The sequence below is a fragment of the Myxocyprinus asiaticus genome, chromosome 28 (genome assembly GCF_019703515.2).
Source record: "Myxocyprinus asiaticus isolate MX2 ecotype Aquarium Trade chromosome 28, UBuf_Myxa_2, whole genome shotgun sequence".
NCBI classification, from domain to species: Eukaryota; Metazoa; Chordata; class Actinopteri; order Cypriniformes; family Catostomidae; genus Myxocyprinus; species Myxocyprinus asiaticus.
This window is the reverse complement of record NC_059371.1, coordinates 11,148,507-11,171,742: the sequence shown is the minus strand read 5'-3', so window position 1 is coordinate 11,171,742 and position 23,236 is coordinate 11,148,507. Positions and strand designations below refer to the sequence as shown.

Here is a 23,236-nt window from a genome sequence, read left to right as displayed (position 1 = left end):
CTGACAACTGTTATGAGCAACATGGCAAAATAATTACATTAAGGCTCAATAATTCGCTGCAACTACAATACTATGAGAACGCGCAAAATGATTGACAGGCAGAAAGTGTCAGAGACCGCAGCCCGCGGACACATTTTTGTTTGTTGTTTACAGAGTCTACTACTGTCACAGAGACCGGTGAGATATCTCACGACACTTATTTCATTCATATCTTTCAGGGAGTAGGACATTTTTTTGCATACTTTTCCATGAAAAAAATGCTTACTGCACTTTTAAATCGGCTGTTTGGGAGCATCTGAATGACTGACTGAAGACGACGGATGTAACATCATGCAGACAGACATCATATAAAGGTACATATCCTACTAATGGGACAGTATGTTCCACAATTTGTTCAACAACTTGGTGCTTTTAAAGAGATGGATTTTGAGAGATGCAGCTTTTAGTAATGTTTAAAGCGTGCTAATAGTGCGCGGTGCATTTGCGTGTAGTTACTATCGACGTGGTAAACTGAGAAGTTGCGTCTTAAATCATCCTCATTATTTAAAACATTGCTTGTGTACAAATTCACTACATTTAACAATAAATGTCCATTTTAGTCATTATTGGACTTAAATCACCCGCTGTAAGCAATGTTCCCATTTTTATGCATAGTCCACAGGTTTATTTGTGAGGTGTTGTGGAAAGATTAAAGAACAGTATTTTATGGAGTCTGTTGCTGATTCTTTATGGTGGGGTGTCTAATAGACAACAGATTGCTTTAATAAACTGTTGCAAAAGAAAAAATTTGTATGCAGTAAACTACATGTTGTGAACCCACAACAATCTTACAATTGTGCACAACAAGCACTCCGGTTACACTGAAGTGGATCATTTTGTACGAGGTATGCGCCCCTTTTGAGCGTCTTTTATTTTATACCTCCTGTTTATTCATTGTGCATTTATCAGTTTTTCTATTGTAGGGTTGCACTTAAGAGTCCATATATCCCTAAGAAATGCATCCATTAACACGTTCAATTGTGATATGATATGCATTTTTTACCTCAGTGCTGTTGCATAAGGAAATTTGCAAATAATCATAAAACAGGTTAACCACAATTTTTTTTCACAAATGGTAATCTAACGGTTTCTAAATCTCACACCACAGCGTCCCTAAGTGACAGCCCTAAAAACAAGTCTAATGCACATCCAATATTTGTATGTAAGTTATAAAGACAGAAAAAATATGAAATTGCCCAATGTGTCCATTTTATTCAGACCAAACATATTTAAAGGTGGCTTTTGTGGACACCAGGATCAAGTAAATTTAATGTAAAAATCTAGTTACTAGTACATTGTTAATTGATATAGATTTTTTGTTACTTTGTCCACCTCCTGTATCTGACATTACTACATTTTGGGCAAACACACACACACGCACACACACACAAGCTCTTAACGGTCAACATAACTTATCATACTTACAGATTTAGGATGCCATCTTTAATTCCTCATAGGGAATGCAACTTCTGTCAATTACATGCTTTGTCTTCATTCAAAAATTCCCACCTCACCCCCACAATCACCACCCCCTCATAAATTTGAGCAAACAGCAACAATGTGTACCATTCATATTCTTTATTCTCTCAAGAGAGCATGAGAGAGACAGACGTTCCCACTGTCCCACCCTCATATTCCATGTTTCAGCCTAACAAACTCGGCTACCTTGTTAAAACCTTTGTTCAAAGAAATGCACAATTAAACAGAAAAACTAATGCCAGCATTACATTTGAAGCTTTCTATCACTAGGAAGGTAATACAGCATTGTTTACATTTAAGGTGAAAGTTCACTCAAAAATAAAAAAATTCTGTCATTCACTCACCCTCATATTGTACCAAATCGGTGGGACTTATTTTCTTCCGAGGAACGCAAAAGGTGATGTTAGGCAAAATGTTACAAAATGTGCCTCTATCACCATTCACTTTCATTCCATCTTTTTTCCATACAATGAAAGTGAATGGTGACTACGGCTGAAAGTCCCTTACATTCTGCCTTTTGTGTTCCACATAAGAAATAAAGTAATTCGGGTTTGGGATGACGTGAGGAAGGGGTGAGTCTATGATAACAGAATTTCATCTTCTTGTTTACAAATTTGAAGGCTGCTTACTGGCGAAAAACTTTTCGAACAGCTGGAGCCACCCTACCCAGTAGAGAATAGCACCTCCCGGCAGGATAAATAAAATGCATTTTCTATGACAGCAAAGAGCAGTGTCAGAGAAGCCCCGGCCTGCTGGTTAACAGATAAGACACAGTTTTGAATATGGTGACCAAAACAACTAAAAGAGGGTAAATCTTTTTACCACCACAGTATTTTTACTATTTGTTTAACTTTAGTCTTTTTCTGTAATGGGTACATCAGGTGAGGCCAGAATAAACTGGAATGAAATGGAGCTTGATAAATATGTGGATGGCACAGAGAGAGTCATCTTGAAAACCTTCATACAGACTATGATTGAGACTATGATTCTATGTTGTGTACTATTCATCAATGGTTGTACTATTCATCAAGTTAAAACAATGTGAGGTTTTTCATAATCCTACATCAAAATGTAGGCCTAATAACTTTCTCCACTTTTCTGCTGATGTAACCAAGAACGTGTGGCAAAAAATAACATAAGCCAATATCATCATATCCTGCTTTTCACAAACCAATGAAATCCTCAAGCACAAATTCCAAGCGAAACACATTATTTTCCTTAAATATTCTGTTTCACACAGAAATACATTACATTACAGAATTCAAAGTCAAACTCAACTGTGTAAATTATGTACCAATATTCGCACCAAATGGAACTGCAAAATTACAGGCCTCTGCCGCCCTGTTCCTGTATGCCATTGATCAGACATGTAGTCCCACCCAAAACTCAAGCCATTAGTTGAGACAAAAGCTGCCAAAACAAAATGGGCCATAAAGTATGTGCACGTGGCTCACTTATAGTTATCTTTGCACATAAAACTGGGATTTGAGCAAGTTTCAGTAACTAAGTTTCCATCCACTTTTTGTCCTGTTCTGTTATTGTCAAAGTAAAAATTAGTAAAAAAAAATTTGCGAAAATTGCTGCCTCCAGCTCGTTTCCATTCAGATGGCCTTTTACTGATAAAATGGTGTGCATCATGACATCATTCTTTTTCTTCTCCCCTTTTCTCCCCAATTTGGAAGGCCCAATTCCCAATGCGCTCTAAGTCCTCATGGTGGCGTAGTGACTCTCCTTAATCCGGGTTGCGGAGGATGAATCTCAGTTGCCTCCGCATCTGAGACCGTCAATCTGTGCATCTTATCGTGCGGCTTGTTGAGTGTATTACCTCGGAGACATAGTGCATGTGGAGGCTGCACACTATTCTCCGTGGCATCCACGCACAACTCATCACGTGCCCCACCAAGAGTGAGAACCACATTATAGTGACCATGAGGAGGTTACCCCATGTGACTCTACCCTCCCAAGCAACCGGGCCAATTTGGTTGCTTAGGAGACCAGGCTGGAGTCACTCAGCACACACTGGATTCGAACTCACGACTCCAGGGGTGGTAGTCAGCGTCAATACTCGCTGAGCTACCCAGGACACCTCATGACGTCATTCTTAAAAAAAAAAACATTTCGTCACATGTGTTTTGGTTTAGCGCAAAATAAATCTGCCCATGAGCCGTTTCCATACAGAATTTTGTGTATATCGCAAATTGTAGCCAAACTTTTGTGTCCAAGATGTCCCCACATTTGTGTAAAATGTAGAGAGTATTGAGACAATTTATTGAAATTGTCCAGCTTTTTAATGAAACATAATTGCAATAGTAGGAAATATCAGAAGACGACTTACAATTGGAGAAGTAGCTTGTCTGCATCTGGGATTATTAGAAGAAATTGATTGGAATACTTGGCAAAATACAACAGAACTGGTGGCATTAGTGAGCCTGTAATCCTATATTACACTCCTGAATTAAAATTTGGACAATCCGTTCACATAATGTAATTTTATTTGTCCCTGCAGAAAATATGTTGTGAAATGCGGGGCTACGGTGTCCGAACAACACATAAAAACCTCAACACTTTTCTCAAATCATAAAATTACGTGCTTATATTCTTTTCTTATTTTTTTGAAAAAACGAAAGAAAAAACACTAATTTATATTGCTTTTTCGTGTGTAAATAAACACTTGATAGCATGAAATACTTGAGAAACACTGCATTAGTCCATACATAACAGCCAGCATAATCTGCAGTCGTTTTTTCAAAGAGATGTTGGAATTTACATTAAAACGTCGTTTTGGTAAAATACACTGCAAACTTTACTGGCTTGGGAATGCACAGTCCATAAAAAGTCTGGAAAACCTCCATCAAGAATAAAGGTATGTGTTTTAAAGAAATTGAGGAAATCTCGAGTCTCTTCATCAGGCTACCTCTTCATTATGCTGTTTGTTGTAAGGACAATTGTGATGTAAATTCTGTCATGTGATACTACATTTTTGCGTTAATGCCATTTTCTTGACAAAAACTATTTCCAAACCAGTTTTTCACGACAATTGACTTGTCGACATAGGATTTATGCGCCAAAACTTATGTGTCGACACTTGTGAAATTTTATCGATAATTGCATTTCCATCAGCTTTATTTTGATGCTTTAAAACTTTTTCCTTGGATGTAAACGTAGTTAGTGACACCACACCCTTTCCATAATACCCTTCTAACTTGCCCTGGAGCTCAGGGTAACATTAAGTTCAACTGAATCAGTCTAAAGCAAGTGAATTAAGAGTGTATGCAACAATATAACAACTTTTGGCTAAAATGGTGCAACACAAAAGCGTGAAATAATCATAAATCATCTAGTATTAACAAATGAAAAATTCCTGATATCCACAGTGGATTATAAGCAGACACTGGATCATGGATCACATTCCGTTGATGCCGTGCAGGAGTATCACATTCACCTCACACTAAAAGCACACTGCAGATCATCCAGCATCCCCTGCTGCAGAAGATATTCTGAAAAAATAGTAGCATTCACCTATAGATAATGCTCTTGATAAATTCACCTTACCAACATGTTTTACAATAAACATCATCATGTTTTATAATTGGATTTAATAGCATACAATGCATAGTATGCTGTTTTTATATTTGCATAGAATGTATTTTGACATTTTACAGCATCCACACCAACCTAGCACCATCTGATAAACATGCACTCGCAAACACTCCAAACCAGCAAACTGCAAGCAGAAAGATGGACAAAAGGCAAGAAACTGACAAATCTTTCCACAGAGAATGCAACCAGGCATTATTAACCGGTGCGGTCATTGTTGAAAACAACCCCCTGAGAAAATACACCATTCAATTGAACCACTAACATATTTGTAATTAATAAGCAGCTTTAATCTGAGAGAAATATTAGGCTGTTCCGTTTGCAAGCTAACATACACCAGCTGATATCTGTGGCATTTGAAAACGAAGAGAAATTTTTGTTATCGAGAGAGGGCAGCCCTGAGTGAGGGCGTTGGCTGAAGGAAACAGGAGATTCTATTGTGTACGTTAGAGTGTGTTTGTTTGGGTCTTGTGTTTTTTTGTTTTTGGGTGTTAATTGCTTTCAGAGAGAGGACACCAACTCATGCTTCAGAGAGGCTAAAGAAGAGCCTAAGGGAAAAAAAGATTAAAAGGCAACAGGTGGTCAAAGAGCTTAACTTTTGTATCTCTCATTTTTGTTTCACTTTCTGACAAACCACACATCCTCACCAATGCACCACCACCTGGCTCCTCAAATGTTCATTTTAAATGTTCTAGATCCACTGTGACTAAAGTCAACCCCTAAACTTCAGCTGAAAATAGAAGACTAGATTTTTCCTTTTGCTGAAGAAAATATGATAAGTGCTCGCACATGTTAAATGCACCACGATACTAATGTGTTGTGGGTTGTTGCCAGAGCATTGCTCTGCGGTTGCTTTGGCTCACCCCAAGTTTCTATGATATTCTTGTCCCAACAGCTCGATTCCATCCTTTATTGTTAGTCTATGGGATATATTCACCTGTTTTATCATCTGTCATGTGTGGATTTCCATTAACATAAAAAGTTCAGATCTGTGATGCAAAACTTTGGTCATCCAATATGGGTCCCCCCCGTCAGTTGCTTGGTTTGAACCAGAGTTCACGTTCTTCCTCCACTGGTCTCTTTTCACATTAGGGCTGTGGATCATTTCACCATCCAACAGGAACCAGTGGGTGGCACAAGGAAAATCTAGAGGGACAATGCCTCCCCCCAAGTCCCCCACAGACCAGGTCATGGAATGGCGGTATGAACACATGTAATTGAACATTTCCATTTCTTGTGCAGTTCCCCTTTTATTTGAGTATTTGTCTTTTCGGTTTTACCACCAAACAGAGCAGAACTTGGCTGTCTATCGTGAATACATTGAATGTGCAAAGGTGTGAAGAATTTTAAAGTTTGTCTGCTATGGCCCCATAGATGCGTTGAAAGAGATGAGAAGAATGTGAGCTGTTCTCTGACAGAAATTTATCTGGAAACACGCAGGTATGAGAAATGCATTATACCATAATAATTGCGCAAATTGTACGTCATCAATACCGGTTCACTTTTTAGGACAGTTGAGTTCAGATCAGAAGCGAACCATACCGGAGTTCTCATGAACAATTCACTAGACTAGGGCTGCACTATTATGACAAAAATAACATAATTGTTGATTATCTCCCTTGATATTATAATGTAGGGCTGGGCGGTTTTTCAGATTTTTCAGATTAATTCGAATTTGCATTTTGACATGATTTTTTAAATATTTTCAAATCGAGAAATCGAGATTTTGCAAAAAATATTGCAAATGTTATAGTTAGATACATTGTAAATCCACCAAAGGCTGAATAAGGAAGGGAAAAAGAATTCATAGTGCTTGTCTTAATGCCACTCCCAATCTGATCAGCTGTATGTGTGTGGCACGCTCCAAATAAACGTGACAGGTTAACAACACGGAGACTAATATAAAAGACAGCGGTAATATTTCCCAGTATGATTGTACACAGTGTGATTGTAGCTCAGCTTCGTCCATCATGTAGGTATAAGCCAGCTTAAGACCATAACTGGCCTCGGCATACGCATGTTGATGAATGGTCTCCTTTCTTTTCTTTTAAACCACAAAAAAGTGTTAGTTACGTGACAGTTATGGCCACTTCATTTCAAATCATGGAGAGGCTATATATGGGAGAATCAAACATCTGCTGCTCCTTTTACCATGATGATTCAGATAGATTGATAACTATTGCTTTGTTCTGTGACATGTTTCAAGTGTACTGCATCTATAGCCAACATTTGGCAAGCGATCATTTTGTCAAACGTTGCTAGTTGAATTGTAATGATACATTATTTCACAATGCTGCGCTGCTCAGCGTGAACCGCTAGAGGGCGTGTCTCTATCTGACGGCACTTGTGGCATGATGTTGATTACCACAAAAATTAAATTTAGACTCGTCCTTACTTTTCTTTAAAAAAAAAAGCAAAAATCTGGGTTCCAGTGAGGCACTTACAATGAAAGTGAAAGTGGCCAATTTTTGGAGGGTTTAAACAGAAATGTGAAGCTTATAATTTTATAAAAGCACTTACATTAATTCTTCTGTTTAAACTCATGTATTACTTGAGCTGTAAAGTTGTTTAAATTGTAATTTTTACAGTCATTTTAGGGTTTGATGACACTACATTGTTATGGTTATGAAGTAAAACTGGCTTAATCTTTACACAGAAAAGTTAGTAAGTGATTTTATCACACAAAAATCATTTTTACACACATATCCTTTATGTCTTGTGGCTAAACTTTAAAGCTATGAGTATTTTAACATTTGCAGATTGGGCACATTGACTTCCTTTGTAAGTGCCTCACTGGAACCTCGATTTTTGCTTTTTTTAAAGAAACTGCTGACGAAAGGTCTATTCACACCAAGACCAAAATGAATAAAACGAAAAACACCTGTACAGTAGGTGGTGCTGTTCTGCAAACATTTATTCTGGAGTACTGCATGGATCTTTAAAGGGATAGTTCACCCAAAAATGAAAATTCTCTCATCATTTACTCACCCTCATGCCATCCCAGATGTGTATGACTTTCTTTCTTCAGCAGAACACAAATGAAGATTTTTAGAAGAATATTTCAGCTCTGTAGGTCCATACAATGCAAGTGAATGGTGATCAGACCTTTGTAGCTCCAAACATCACATTAGGGAAACATAAAAGAAATCCAAGTGTTTAAATTCATGTCTTCAGGAACAATATAATAGGTGTGGGTGAGAAACAGAATAATATTTAAGTCCTTTTCTACTCTAAATCTCCACTTTAACTTTCACTTTTAGAATTGAAAGTGAAACTAAACAGGCACCACATGTGACTTTCAGATGTAAAAGTGAAAGTGGAGATTTAGAAGGAAAAAATTACTTTTTAATCTGTTTCTCACCCACACCTATTATATTGCTTCTGAAGATATGGATTTAAACACTGGAGTCATATGGATAATAATAATAATAATAATAATTATTATTATTATTATAATAATTTAGTATCATGTAATGTTCAACTGGGGTTTCAAAAATAATTCAGTGAAGTAGCTTTGCACACATTGTTCATTAACAAAAATGTATTAGTAAAAACATTTGAAGGTAAATAATGTTTTTTTATTAAGCTACTATGTATCATTGTAAATGAAATGGCTACAATGGCTGTTTGGATGAAAAACACTTTTGAGCCATTTTAGAGCAAATACATAATTATTGAGATATATATATATATATATATATATCGAATATCGTCAATAGGCTGAAAAATATCGAGATATTTTTTAAGACATATTGCCCAGCCCTAGAGTGTGCATCTGAGTTCAGAAAACACCGTTCATACCAACCAAAGGAATCAAACTTTGATGTCAAAAGAAGCCAGGTGTGTTATTGTGAAAGCAACGTATGGCAAAAAAAAAAAAAATCAGGCTAAGAATAAAATCAGTACTAGATGACCAATCAGTATGGACACACTCATGACTCAGACACTGGCTTCTGAGTTACTCACACAACAGTTGCCTAGAGTGAAAAAAAACACATAATTTCATAAACTGTGAAAACCATATTAAACAAGACAATAACACATCCCCCCTACAAACATTGTTCCAATGGCATGTATACAAATACACATATGTACAGGCAGAACAAAGGAGTAAACGAGGCATGAAAACAGTGCCTGATCGTGGGAAACATACACGCTAACATAAGACTTGAAACTAGATTTGAGAGTCATCAGCCCCGGCATCCAAACAGCACTACTGCATCAGTGTACTACAGTACAATTAATCTGTTCAAAAGAGAGAGATTTAAGAGAGAGTGTACACGTGCACAAGCTTAGAATAGATTTGCGACTGTATGAATTGTTCTATAAATACAGCCTAACAACCGGTTGTAATTCTTGTGGTCAGATTTAACTTCTCTCAGACCGTTGGTCCGAAATCTACATCCATAAGAAAAAATCTAGATAAATTATTCAAACAAATCGACTAGTCTTCTAACAGCAAACTAGATGACCATTGTGACCAGTCTCTAATCAGATGACATAGATTATGGAGGGCAAGCATCCTCAGACATACAGAAACACACTTGAACCCATAAGGAGCAGAAGCAGTAGAGATGGTGTGCTGGTATAATGAGTCGCAGAGGAAAGGGGAAATGCCTGCATGCAGTGTCCACACTGCAGGATAAATTGGCCTATATAACACTGCAGTTTTCTGAGAAATCTACACACAGATCCGCTTCACTCTATTAGAGATAAGTGCACCTGTCATTGGGGGTGGGGTGGCAAATTTTTTTTTTCTAAAGATTATTTCCAATTTAAAATCGTAGTTTTTGCCCTTGTCATAACAAATTGTAAAACCACATCCAGGTTTTCTAAATACAGTATTATGAGAGAAAGGTGGGCCATTTCTTTTGACTTAGCATAAATATTTATCGTACATTATTTAAAAACAAAAATCACAAGTAATCTTGATTTGCATCCAGGTCGATTACACAATGAAATATGCCACAATTTCTGTGATAAAAAAACAAGGCTGAGGCTATTTGCACTAAGTGTAAAAAGCAACAAAAAGCATCTTCTTTGCACTAAGTGCAAATAGCGTTTGATGCTATTTGCACTTTAGTGACCAAAAATGTCAGTGATTAACTACAAATTATGTTAATTGATGAAATACGTTCCATGGATTTGTACATTTTTAAAAAGCTAAAATGTAACCAAAATGATGAAAAACTAATGCTAACAATATTTGTCAAATGTATATTTTCATAATGTACCTAATTAGAAGGTTCCCTGTATAATTAATATCAGCATAAAAAAAAAGTTTTGCTCCTGAGTCTGAACATTACAGAATCTTTCTTGCTTAAAAAAATTAACATTTTACAAGTCCAACATATCTTAAAACCTTAAAGGGGACATGAGGAATTAAATTTTCCTTGCTCTTTTGACATATAAGAGGTGATTGTAATGTAAAAACACACTAAGTTTCAGAACTCAAAACTTCCTCACTGCAAAAAGAGCATTTGTTGAAACCAAGCTTCCAAAATGACTTCTTCTCTACTTCCTCCTTATTGTGATGTCACACAGTGGTAGACATTTGCATCTGACTGCCTCCACAACAAATCAGCGTTTACTTTACCTTATCACTTCTGTAGCCCCGCCCAATGGTGGTGAGCAGTGAGAGAGCAGGTCAGTCAAGAGCAGAGAGCCAATCATAACAGTGGGTGTTTACTGTCAAGTCTTAAAGGGGAAGAAGCACCAAAACCGAGTGTTTCTGACAGAGGGTCAGAATGAGGGTGGAAAATGATCATGTTTTACAAATACAGTATATGACTGTTATTTGTGCAGATGAATGCCCCCCTACTTCATTCCCTGACCCTAATAATAAAAGTGATATTATTATTATTATATTTCAAAAATAAGTAAAATGACCAATAATATTGCATATTTTGTCCGATATATATATATATATATATATATATATATATATATATATATATATATATATATATATATATATTAACAGTAGTATTTGTAACAAGGCCATGGTAAGAACATGGAAGCATGGATCTTCACTACCATAGTTAGATGTAACATGATTTCTATAAAACAAACTATGGCATTTTTGTAATTAAAAACAGTAAGCCTACCATAAACACATTTGAAAACAATAAATACAAAATATAAACATTTGTAACAAATGTTGTAACAAAAATGAATGATATTCCCTCACTCCTCTAATGTAGCCTATTTCAAATTTAATAGAGATGAAGTTGTGATATGATCATATTAATTAAGAATCTATTAGTGTTATATAGTAAATTCAAGGTTGTTATTAATCTTTGAAAAGTATTTTAATTTATGTCTGTGAATGTCACAGTGTTTTTGCCGGTTCATCTTGTCAATGCCATTTAGAATGTCAGGCCATTTAATGTGGTTTTAAACTAGTTTACTCACCGAGGGTTTTCATTGAGGTTTGCACCAGATAATTCTGTGCTGAATTCAAATGGTTTCCACGTCTCATGCAGTGCTTCTCACTGGTTATCGCAGCACTGTAATGATCAGCAGGGCGTGTTTGAGAGCCCGGTCTGTGAGTAAAAATGCACCTGCTCTGTGCTCGCACTACTCTGTCCATTGAGCTGTATTAATCTACAGCCATACAAGTGCATTAGCGGCGGGTTTGACTTCGCATGTCTATTTGACGCCACTAAACCAGATACTTCAGATGCGTCGCAAGACTTCAGAATCAGAACCGCAGTACAAATGCGTACCAAACTGTATAATGGAGAGCTGGTATATTCCAAGTCTAGATAAATATTTGTAACCTAACAACCCCCTCACCACTTTTTGCCCCCTGGCAACCTTTGAATGCCCCCTGTTGAGGACCCCTGTTATAAGTGAACCTCAAGGAACATATTAAATAATAAAAAATGACATGGCTTGACCTCTTTAAAGGTAAATTCTGGGTTCAATGTGGGTTCAATTCAAAAAGTTAAGCTCTTCCATTGTAAGTGCTTTGTTTTTTAACAGAGGGAAAAGTTCAACTGATTTTCTATGGTAACTGAGCTTATTTATTTAATGCAACATTTTTTAACCTGGAATGTTCCTTTAGCATTCTCGCTTTCTCTCTGAACATCCAGAGTTTAATAATTTAGATGCAAGTACCTAATGTTTGGATACTGATATGATATCCGAAAGCCAACTTGGCCAGACAGTCATAGTTTATCTCTGTGAGAAGAAAGGTGAGCCATTTTAATATGTGTTGACTTAATCAAATGCTATAGGCTTCTGATAAAAGACAGAGACATACTGTAAACACTGAGGACTTACACAAATAAACCAGATAGATTTACATGGTGCTTTACTATGACAAGTAAACCGGGGCAATGGTGGCTCAGCAGTTAAGGCTCTAGGTTACTGATCAGAAAGTCAGGGGTTCAAGCCCCAGCACTGCCAAGATGCCACTGTTGGGCCCTTGAGCAAGGCCCTTGACCCTATCTGCTCCAGGGGCACTGTATCATGGCTGACCCTGCACTCTGACTCCAGCTTAGCTGGGATATGTGAAAAAAAAAAAAGAATTTCACTGTATATGTGCAAATGTATAACATGTGATAAATAAATACAATTATTATTAATTATTATCACAGCACAAAGACCTTGTACTCTACTCTTTTAAAGGAATAGTTCACTCAAAAATAAAAATGCTGTCATCATTTATTCTACCATAAAAGTAGTCCATATGACTTGTGCACTAAGTCTTCTGAAGCCATACGACAGCAAACATACTGAAATTTAAGTTGTTAAAGGAGATATGATGCCTTTAGACTCTATGTTTCAATGACGTTTGGTCACAAGACACGTAAGAACCGATGACATTTGATGTCATTGACATGAAAAGCAATGCATCTAAGAGCGCAATCTTTAAGGGCAGAGTGGAAGATATTCAGAGAATAATGACTTAAACTTCTGTATTAAAAGACTTGGAATATAGCGCAAGAGTCGTCTGAGTCACTTATGTTGAGAACTTTTGTTATTGTACACTTTCAGAAGACTTGGAAGATGACGCACGAGTCGCATAGACTACTTTTATGAAACGTTTGTATCCTTTTTGAAGCTTGAAAGTGAATCTCTGTTCTCTGCCATTGTATTGAAAAAACAGACAAGGATATTTATTGAAATATCTCCTTTTGTGTTCCACGTCAGAAATTAAGTCATTTGAGTTTGGAACAACATGAGCGTGAGTAACTAATGATAGATTGAACTATTCCTTTAATTAAAGGATGGAAATGTATTTCTTCCTGCATTAATTGGGCCAGGTGTTCTTTGTCCTCCTCATTGTTTACTATGAAATGACATCCTGTTCCAATTCTCTCTCTCTCTCTCTCTCTCTCTCTCTTTCTCCTTTGTACAGTGGAACTAAATAGTTTCACAAGGAGCTATGGTCGTACAGTGACCCGCAGGTCAAGACCCCGCCCTCCCTCCCCTCACACATCATCCCCCCGTCTCTCAAAACCTCCCTCACACACAAACACACACATGCCAGAGAAAAATACAAAGTGTCCCTTGTGTAGAAGTACAGAGGCCTGGGTGACAGTGCTTAACATGATGTTGATATTTTCATGGGAGGAGCGTGAGAGGAGAAAAGGATCTCTACTGTCGGGCGGTTCATTCAAGCACACTGCCTGACCTTCATCCTACCCCCGAGGTCCTTGGCTTGACTCACAACAACACACTGCAACCACAGATAACAATGCCAAAGCCTGGCACAGCGGTTTCATGCTATCCGAACAAGCTGACAGGAGATACATGCTAAAATTAGTATCCATCACACTAGCACAAGAGCATTTCAGTTGGCTCAGTGAGATTCTAAGACTAATAGCCTGTTCAAACCAAGTGTAAGTTATTAAAAAAACAAACAAAAAAAAACATCATGCAACAAGATTTTAAAATAAAGCAATGCATCTCACAATCATCCTGTCATTTGTTTTTATGCAGAAGCTGTTTTCTACACTTCCCCATTTGGAAGGCTTTAAGCAGCTTATAGCACATTCAACATACAAGTCATTTATCATTATGTGTGTTCCCTGGGAATCAAACCCATGACCATAGAGTTGCTGACACCATATTCTACTAGTTTAGCTACAACCTTTAAAAAAAAAAAGATAGTAAAACAATTCTGCATTTGGACTTTGGTGTGAAGGTTTTGGTGTGATAATCAATTGGCGAATATTTTTATGTAGTCAAGATGGATCAATAAATGTACAGATATTTGGCCAATTTGAGATTATATACAGTACATGATTAACAGAAGTGTTTATCCTTGTGTCAGTTCCAAAATATTAACAGTCTTGTCAACTGATAAATCCACTTTTAGTTAATTAAAAGAGAGCAAATATTGTGTAAAAAAAATATTTTTATGTAGCCTATGTCTAATTTTTTTTTCATTGCCATTATATCAGTCATCAGCCAGTTTGGTATCAGTTTGAAAAACTGATATCGATAAAACTTTTCTTGCTTTTTAGACTAGCCGACTAGTAACCTCCAAAATGTATGTTTAAACATCACTGAAATTAGTCATTCCTTACATCCCTACTTGAGACATGTTTTTTTAAGACTATTTTCAATGCTCAACAACAACAACAACAAATAACAGCGCAAGACGTGATGCAACTGAATGTGAATGTGTATTGCAGTGGTGGTGCTTTAAAAGGGATGAATTAAAGACTTTTCCAAAACGGTTTTACCATGCAAATTGACAAACAGCAAAAGCACAGCACGCTAATTAAAGCACCACCATTAAAAATAACAAAACGAAATAAAAATTATAATAAATATCTAGATAAACTAGTCGACCTTACAAATCATCTAGTTGGACAACATGTCAACCATTGTGCCCCATCCCTAGCATCTCTGCAAAACTAAAGTCAACATACTGTATACAACCTTAGTGTAAAAATGTAAAGTGTTACAGAATTATCAGTGCTAGAGGTTCCTGTTTACCCAGTAAAGATACTAGCAGTTATCCAATGCAAAACAGCAAACAAACTCACAGATGTCAACACTGTGGGTGGAAGTGAATATATGATCGACTGTCTGGTTATCATGGTGAAATTTAATTTTGAGTGTTTGCATAATAGATGTTGTACTATATAACATGTCTTCATACTTAAGTGCTTCCTTGATAAAAGCAGTAAATAGAGATATGAGAACAGAAAAGTAATTATGGACAGGTGGAAACAGTCAAATATCATTTAGATGCCTGTAAATTATTAAAACAAATATTCTTTGCTCAAATGATGCAAGTGTATTGTAACTTTGTGATTGTCATGTTATTGCTGCTTAACAGCCTTGGCATATTTACAACACATCATATTGTATAATTAACAGTTACACAGAGGTGATGTGTGTGATTTCCAATGTTCCACAGAAACATTTTCCTCTCGTGAGTAGGGAAGGAATACTTAAAAAGCCAATACACAACATCCTCTAAAGTTAAAAACCTTTGCCCTGTAGGGAGAAGCCGTTTGGATGCAAGAGTTGGGATTAAATTGGAGGACTACAGTGATGTGATCTACCTGTTTCCAGAGGAACTCATCATCCTGATTGATCCTCCACATGGTGAGGAGGTGTATGGAGGAGAGCACTCCTCCGCTGAGCACTGCCGCCCTCATCCGCACCGGTAGCAACGTGTAGATGATGTAGATGAAGAATACGGACCACCAGATGCCTTCCGAGGCACTGCGAGGGGCCACCATCAGCACCCCAAACACCTGCACCACAATAAGCACTCCAATCACAAGGTAGCTGACCATCCACATGTAGTCCTGGTGGAACCCGTTTCGGTTGCACACCACCATTAGTGCCAAGAAGAGGGTCATCGCCACGGAGAGCACAGAGGCGTAGACCACGTTGGGCGGCCCGTGGATGCAGTGGAAGGTCAGCATGACCCCACAAACAATCACCAACACGCCCATCAGCATTGTGAGGGAGCTCTGGTTGAGCCTGAAGAAGTAGCGCTGGTAGAGACGCTCCAGTTTGCGAGACTGAAACTTCTTGGACTGGAACACGCGCACCACCCTTTGCCAGCAGTCAGCCGCTGTTACTGACCCCACTCCGCTGGCCGTGTCCTCGCTGGAGCCGTCGCACCCCGCACCGCCCCCTTTCCGTCCCTTCACCTCTCCATCCTCAAAACCCAGGTCCACAGATTTAAGCCCCACTCCTTCCCCCCCACCCCCCACTTTCCCATAATGGTCTTCCTGCCATCCGCAGCGCACTCTGAAGTTGCCCCCGCCGGTACCTCCAACTCCCCCTCCTCCTCCAGACCGGGTGGCATGGGCTTGCGGCGGCTGGGGAGGGGGCTCCATGGCTTCCACGTCCCGCAGGCAGCTCATGTAGCGTGGGTTGCAGAGAGAGGAGCCAACCTTGCGCTTGGACTTCTTGCCATTGCGCTCACCCCACGCAGTCTTGCGATCATCCACTCTGGCCACTAGGAAGCCGTTAATCCAGGACATTCTGTAGAGAGAAATAAGAAAAACCTAGGTCAAAGACAAGATGGAACAGGCTAATATCTAAACAAAGAGAAACAGTAGATCTTCTGAGTGTTAAAAAAATATTCTGGATATATTATGCAACAAACATATACCGTACTTGTAGCATAATGTTGATTACAAAAACAATTATTTCGACTCATCGTTTGTTCATTTAAAAATCTGTGCCGATCCAGGCCAGTTGGCGTGGTTTCGTTTCCTTTTTTCCACTGTGGTGCGGAGAAATCAGAACAACGTATGTAATAGATCCGTGTGCTGGCGACGACGTGAGAGGTAAACATTGGAGTGAGTGCGCTATAGAGGCTGAACACATTCCAGTTTTTAGGACTGCTTTTTCTGTGGTTTTTACTCTGCTAATACACAGGAAAAACTCGGCCCATATTGTAAAAAGGAAAGCAAAGAGAAAAAGACGAGTCGTTTTCCATAATTTGCAGAAAGGTTGGGTATGCCACTGGACATGAACACACAGAAAGGTAAAAGTTTCCAGACCAGCTAAAAGGGACTTTTGTTGACAAATTATTATATAAGTATTATTGATTACCACAAAAATGTATTTCGACTTGTCGCTTCTTTTCTTTAAAAAAAGAAAAAATCTGGGTTACAGTACAGTTACAGTCTACAACTCACCGTTTCAAAAGTATAGCCATCAGACAATGTGCGTGTAAACACGATTTAAGTGTGATAAAATCGCTTGCTAACCTTTTCTGTGTAAAGTTATAACCAATTTTATAACTTTGCTGCAATGACGATATAAAGACATAAACCCTGTAATCCCGGTAAATTACCATTTTAAATTTACAGCTCAAATAATACACAAGTTTTAAAGGAAGATTTAATGTAAGTGCTTTTATAAAATTATAAGCTTCACATTTATGCTTGTAAACCCTCAAAAATTGGCCTCATTCACTTCCATTGTAAGTGCCTCACTGTAACCTCCAGTTTTGCTTTTTTTTTTTTTTTTAAATAAACGAAGGATGAGTCAAAATACATTTTTGTGCTAATCAATATTATGCCACAAATGCTGTCGATTGAGCTTAACTTGTATTGAACCCAGAATGTTCCTTTAACGTTTATGGATCCACTTCCATTATGCCTTACAGTAACCGCAATTTCTTTTTTAATAAACGAGGGACGAGCCAAAATATTTTTTTTTTAATTTATCAACATTAGGCCACAAATGTTGTTCTTTCAGCCTAACTTGTTGAACCCGGAAAATTTTTTAAAAGATCAAAAATTACAATTCTGTGATTATTTAATCATCCTGATTTGATTTATTCCCTGTATGCAGTTTTTTACAGACTCTTTAAGCAGCTCTTGTCCACACAACCTAGACTACGTCTACATTAATCCTTTTATGAAATGTTCTCCATCTACACTGCCGTTTTCATGCGTTTTCTAGAAGTTGCATGTCCACACTGAAACATATGAAAACGCTTAAATCCTCTTACTGTGCATGCGAAAAATCGCCGTTGCACGTACGGTCTGAAACTCAATTGTCCTCATGTTCCGTCACCGGACACCAAGTCCGAGTAAACTTCCCATCAGAGGGAAAGTTTATCAGCAAATAATTACTTGAATTTCAGTCTGTTCCTCACACAAAACTAACGTATGGTGTCAGAAGACTTAGAATATAGAACACATGTTGTATTTTATGGTACCTTTTAGTTGTTGTTGTTTTTTTTTTTTTGTCCTATTTGACAGACATACAGTAGGCATTATAAACTGTCATTCAATGGAAAAAAGTGTTCCAAGGCATAAGCTTACAACATACAAGTTTGGAACAACATGAGGGTGAGTAAATGATGACATAATTTTCATTTTGGGGTAAATATTCCTTTAAAGCTGTGAAGATTTTTGCTTTAATGTACTAAGATTTGTTTTCATAAAGCAAGCACATAAAGTGTCAGTGTATGACAGTGTATGATGACCCTGTACCGTTCAATTGTGGTAAGTATTTGTGAAGTCCATGTATGTGGCAGCATTTGTTGGATGCAATTTTGCAAATGTACAGTAGTTTTAGATGTCTTTACCTGCGTGGGTTCTGGTTTGTACCCCAGCTCTGATCTCGCTTTCGGAGACACTCATTTATAGCAGTGGACGAGTGAAAGCAAAACTATGGAGTTCAGACAAGCAAATGAAGGGTATCAGGGAATCCACTTTCGTTCAGTTACTGTAGACTGGCTGGATGAATCTGAAGATCTGTTATTGATATAATCTCTTCATGACATCTGGATCTGTCGACATTGAGCAATCAATAGAAACATTGTGAGATAAAAGCCCTAAACAGAAGGCAGATAATATCATTGTCTCTGAAAATATGGTACAACGTGTAAAATACGACCACATAATTAGTGTCTCCTGAATCATTAAAAACTTCTCTTAGGGATTGAGACAATATGCATTCTCAGACATTCTAATTAACTAATATTCTTAATTCTTAAATCAATATATGCTTTACTTCTTTAACAGTAATGATTAATAACATCATCCCTAAGCAAACAAGTTCAGAAAGGTTCAGAAACATTAAGATAAGATGCTAGTTTTACTTCTAACTGTATCATTCTTGCCATTTAAGATGTTCTGAGCTTCAAATGTCATTCTATTATGGCTGTGGGTCACAAGGTTAGAAAAAGGTTGTCGGGTGCACAGCTGCTATAAGATGAGACAGCAGAGAGCAGTCATGACATTTCTGAATCAATTTATGTAGAAGACCTCTCCAGAAATAAAAAGTGAGACAAATGCATACAAATAATCACTGTAATTTCACAAATATAATCTATTTTAAATACAGTTTTAGAATGCAGGAATATTTCCATACAACTTCCCAAATATATCTATTTCCCCATAATTATTTGAATACTGATCAAATACAAATAAAATCACCATATGCAATTATGCAGCCCTTTACATTTTCATAACACAGGTTAGTTTATATCATAATGAGATGTTCCTTAAATCCATTTCTTTAGTTCCCCAACATTTTTTATTTATTTACTTTAGCTTATTTTATTCTATATTGTTTATCTGTACTTTTTATTTACTTATTGCTTTGGCAATATAAATCTTTACTGACCCTCTGTATATGGAAATTATCACTGCTTTAATATTTAATTTTTTAGTAATTAGCAATTGATGTCAAAGCAATAGGCCCCATTCCCTGCTTATTCCAAAATCACACGTGATATTAATTTAGTTATATTTCTCTCTACTTTAAAGGTACTGTGGCCAACAGTAGGCTATTGTCATATTTAGAGGACGAGTCGTATATCAATTTCTCATGGATCTAGTCACTTCATATCAATGATTATTCCTTTAATTCGAAAGCAACAGTAAAAACGCGACATGCCCTGCTTAATAAACCAAAGACTGATAATCTGAAGTAAAAAGTGGTCGTGTTAAACGCATCTTCCGGCTGTCAATCACTCGTTCCCGCCAGGCCTTAAACCCACGTGTGCGTCAATGAACAATATTCCGATATTCATCACGGGCCAAACGAATAAACATACAGCGCGTGGTATACAATCGATTCATCTCACAGATTTGGACCTAAACCAGCGTGATGTCAAAAGGGGCTGATGGAAAAACAGCAATTCCTCACAATATCTATTCTTGAGCCCTTTACTGGCACGTATTCCCTCGCGCGCTGTGCATTTTAACTGACAGTGACGACAGAACGCACTAATGACAGTGTAACCTGCCTTACAACCTTGTTAGAGGCTATATCACTGATAAAGGGGGGCATAAATAGGTGCAGTATGTGCAAGGCTGTTTGTGCATCCTCGCTCGCGCTTGTCTCGTGCTGTATTCCTCATTTGACATTTGCGCGACATTTCAACAGCCGCGCGCTGATGTTACATACTATAAATATAGATATCTCAGTGTCACATCTGTCCCTTCATTAATTGTTATGAATCAAACAGTCGTTTTATTTTTAGGAAAAGAGCGTCATCTTCAGTCAAATTATGCAGTATCCATACAAAAAGAAAACCCCGAATATTTACGCTATAATGCTGCAACAACCATCAACCTGTGTATATAACATATACATGCTGCATAATTTCAGCGCTACATCGATGCCTCATGTTGCCAGAAGAACTATGCAGCATTTCTCTCATAGGCCGTTTGGGGATGTTTCGTTACATAACACTCTCTCTGTGTGTGTGTGTGTGTGTGTGTGTGTGTGTGCCATATTCACAACAGTGACAGTGTCGAGACTGTTACAGTAACAGTGTGCGGATACTTGAGCAACACAGCATGTTACACCCGACCGCCAAGTGTGGGCTATATAGCCTCGGCGTCCCGTCCTTCACCCAAGAAACTGAAATTATAGCGCACTACAGGCCCTAAACACGTTCACTCGGTCCGTATCAACGGTGTACATGTTATCGGGAACATGCATAGTGTGCGAAACATTCCAATGCATCAGTCACCGCCATCGCTTTGTTTTATACGGGCAGAAGCAACACTTCAGTGCCACGCGCAACCCAAACATATTACAGACATCAAGTCTTATGCTTTAAACCTTTTGCATATCATCGATTTAGACCCGGCGAATGCTGTTTTCTTCTTGATATCGCATTATGCTGGACAGTTCGACCTTTCTATGGCAACATCAGCATTGCAAACTAAGAAAAGGCTTTGCATTGGGGCATTAAACGCTAAAATGATAACGCTGACAATGCCATATCAGCTGATTGGCAGAAATGAATATATCGCTTGTGTGAAAGGAGAGAGGGCTGTTGCATCTGGCCATTGGTTATTCGCCATGTCAAAACTCAGCGCTAATGCTGCATTACAGCCAAGATGAGGCTACACGAGCCCTGTACACCCATATACACTGCTTCCAAATGTCCTATATAAAAAGGAAACGCAGCAGCGCGAGGACGAACGATGATCATCAAATAACGTTTGTCCATCAGAAAGCAGCCCTGCATAAAACATGACTGATCACCCTAGAAAAGATCTGACTCACCATAGACATCTCTCCATTTCAGAAGCTAAAGCGATACCGTTCGATCGTGCAGTGTTCTTGTTATCGGTTAGGGCGATGTGTTGTTTGCAGGCATTGAGGAGGACGAGCGGACAGAGGGCCACAGACGGTGAAGCTCTCCCTCGCTTGTGCTGCCGTCTTTTCCCAGCCTCTCCCCCTTCACACAGCCGCGGTGCCAGTCTCCACGCGTCTCAACACTCCCCCTAAAGGCCTGCGAACGATCAGCGCTCCTCTGCAATGCCAACTGCTCTCACCTGTCGTCGTCCTCCTCTGCTCTCACATGGACAAAGAGCCAAAGATCTGGACGTGTGCCATTATAACAGACGGTCTACCTACCCATCATCTATCACTCTTTTATTCTTTTCTATCTATCTATAGATTCTGTGTCTGTCTATCCATCTGTCTGTCTGTCTGTCTGTCTGTCTACCCATATATCACTCTTTAATTCTTTTTCATCTATCCGTCCATCCGTCCATCCATCCATCCATCCATCCATAGTATCTGTCTGTCCTTTCGTCTGTCCGTCCATCCATCCATTCATCTGTCCGTCTGGATCTGTTGCTATTAATCTATCTATTTGGACTTGAGTCACACAAACTATATAAATGGCAGTGCATTAGATAACAAAATATCAAACCAAGTGGTTTTTATTGAAAAGAAATATAGCACAAGCACACTTTACAAAAAGTAGTTTGTTGGGTTTTATTCTACTTCTCATGTTTACATCAGAGTTCTGTCAAAATTATACATTCCTATCACATAAATCTAAAGATATTTTTGGAAGTCAAAAACTCTTAACTATTGTTTCTAATCCTGCTACACCCATATTGAGAGTGCTTTACATAAAATCTAATGTGGTAGGAACATTCCACACACCACTAAAAATATTCCTGAGTAAAGCTACATGCATCTGTTGGTGGTATATTGTATCTGAAAGTTTTCAGATATCAGTAATTCATGGGTAGATATCAATGAGTGTAAGCACTCCTGTGTGTTATAATTAGGGGTTTAGTTTCTGAAATTAAATAAACCCTAACTGGATCCTATCAGATCAATAAAATCCACTGTGAACTATACAGTACATAACATATAAATAATACAACTGGGTCTTTTTGGCTCATAGTGTAAATACATAGTTTTAATTACACTATATAAAGAGTAATTATATAATATATGCAGTATAGTGGAAGACAGTTTCTTATCAAAACAACTTACAAGCTTACAGTACATAAACAACTTCTTGGAATGCAATTATGACTATTGCTCACATCATATCATTTTTTTTTTAGTTCAACAATATCTATTGCATTTCAAATTCATGAATACCCATATTAACACTGTCCTGTTTAATGTCCTGAAAATGCTCTTGCGCTGTGTGCACAGCTAAATGTGCACAACCACATCACTGCAGCGACTCAACCTCAAATGTACTTTATTGAATTATGCAACTGTATGGCAGTCTCATAAATACACATTTGAGTTAAACCATTCAAGGCTTACTCATTCAACAGGTGCTCTGCTAAGACCTTGAAAATGAACTGAATTTATCATAGAATAAAAAAATTTTGGGCAAAGAATTCTTGTCCAAGTTCTTACTCTAACTTTCAACTGGACAGGAGGGTACAGT

General features: G+C 37.9%; 1 protein-coding gene across 1 annotated transcript in view; it reads right to left on the bottom strand.

Moving 5' to 3' along the window:
- Nucleotides 1-21,766, bottom strand: part of LOC127419228 (adenylate cyclase type 6-like) — an 86,672-nt gene extending 64,906 nt beyond the window's left edge. The window contains exons 1-3 of the mRNA XM_051660463.1: nucleotides 21,592-21,766; nucleotides 18,650-18,853; nucleotides 15,648-16,584 (exon numbers count right to left, since the gene is read on the bottom strand). Coding sequence (XP_051516423.1) covers nucleotides 15,648-16,583 — 936 coding nt within the window. The 5' untranslated portion in view covers nucleotide 16,584; nucleotides 18,650-18,853; nucleotides 21,592-21,766. The remainder of the gene's footprint in view (nucleotides 1-15,647; nucleotides 16,585-18,649; nucleotides 18,854-21,591) is intronic.
- Between the last annotated feature and the right edge of the window lie 1,470 nt (nucleotides 21,767-23,236).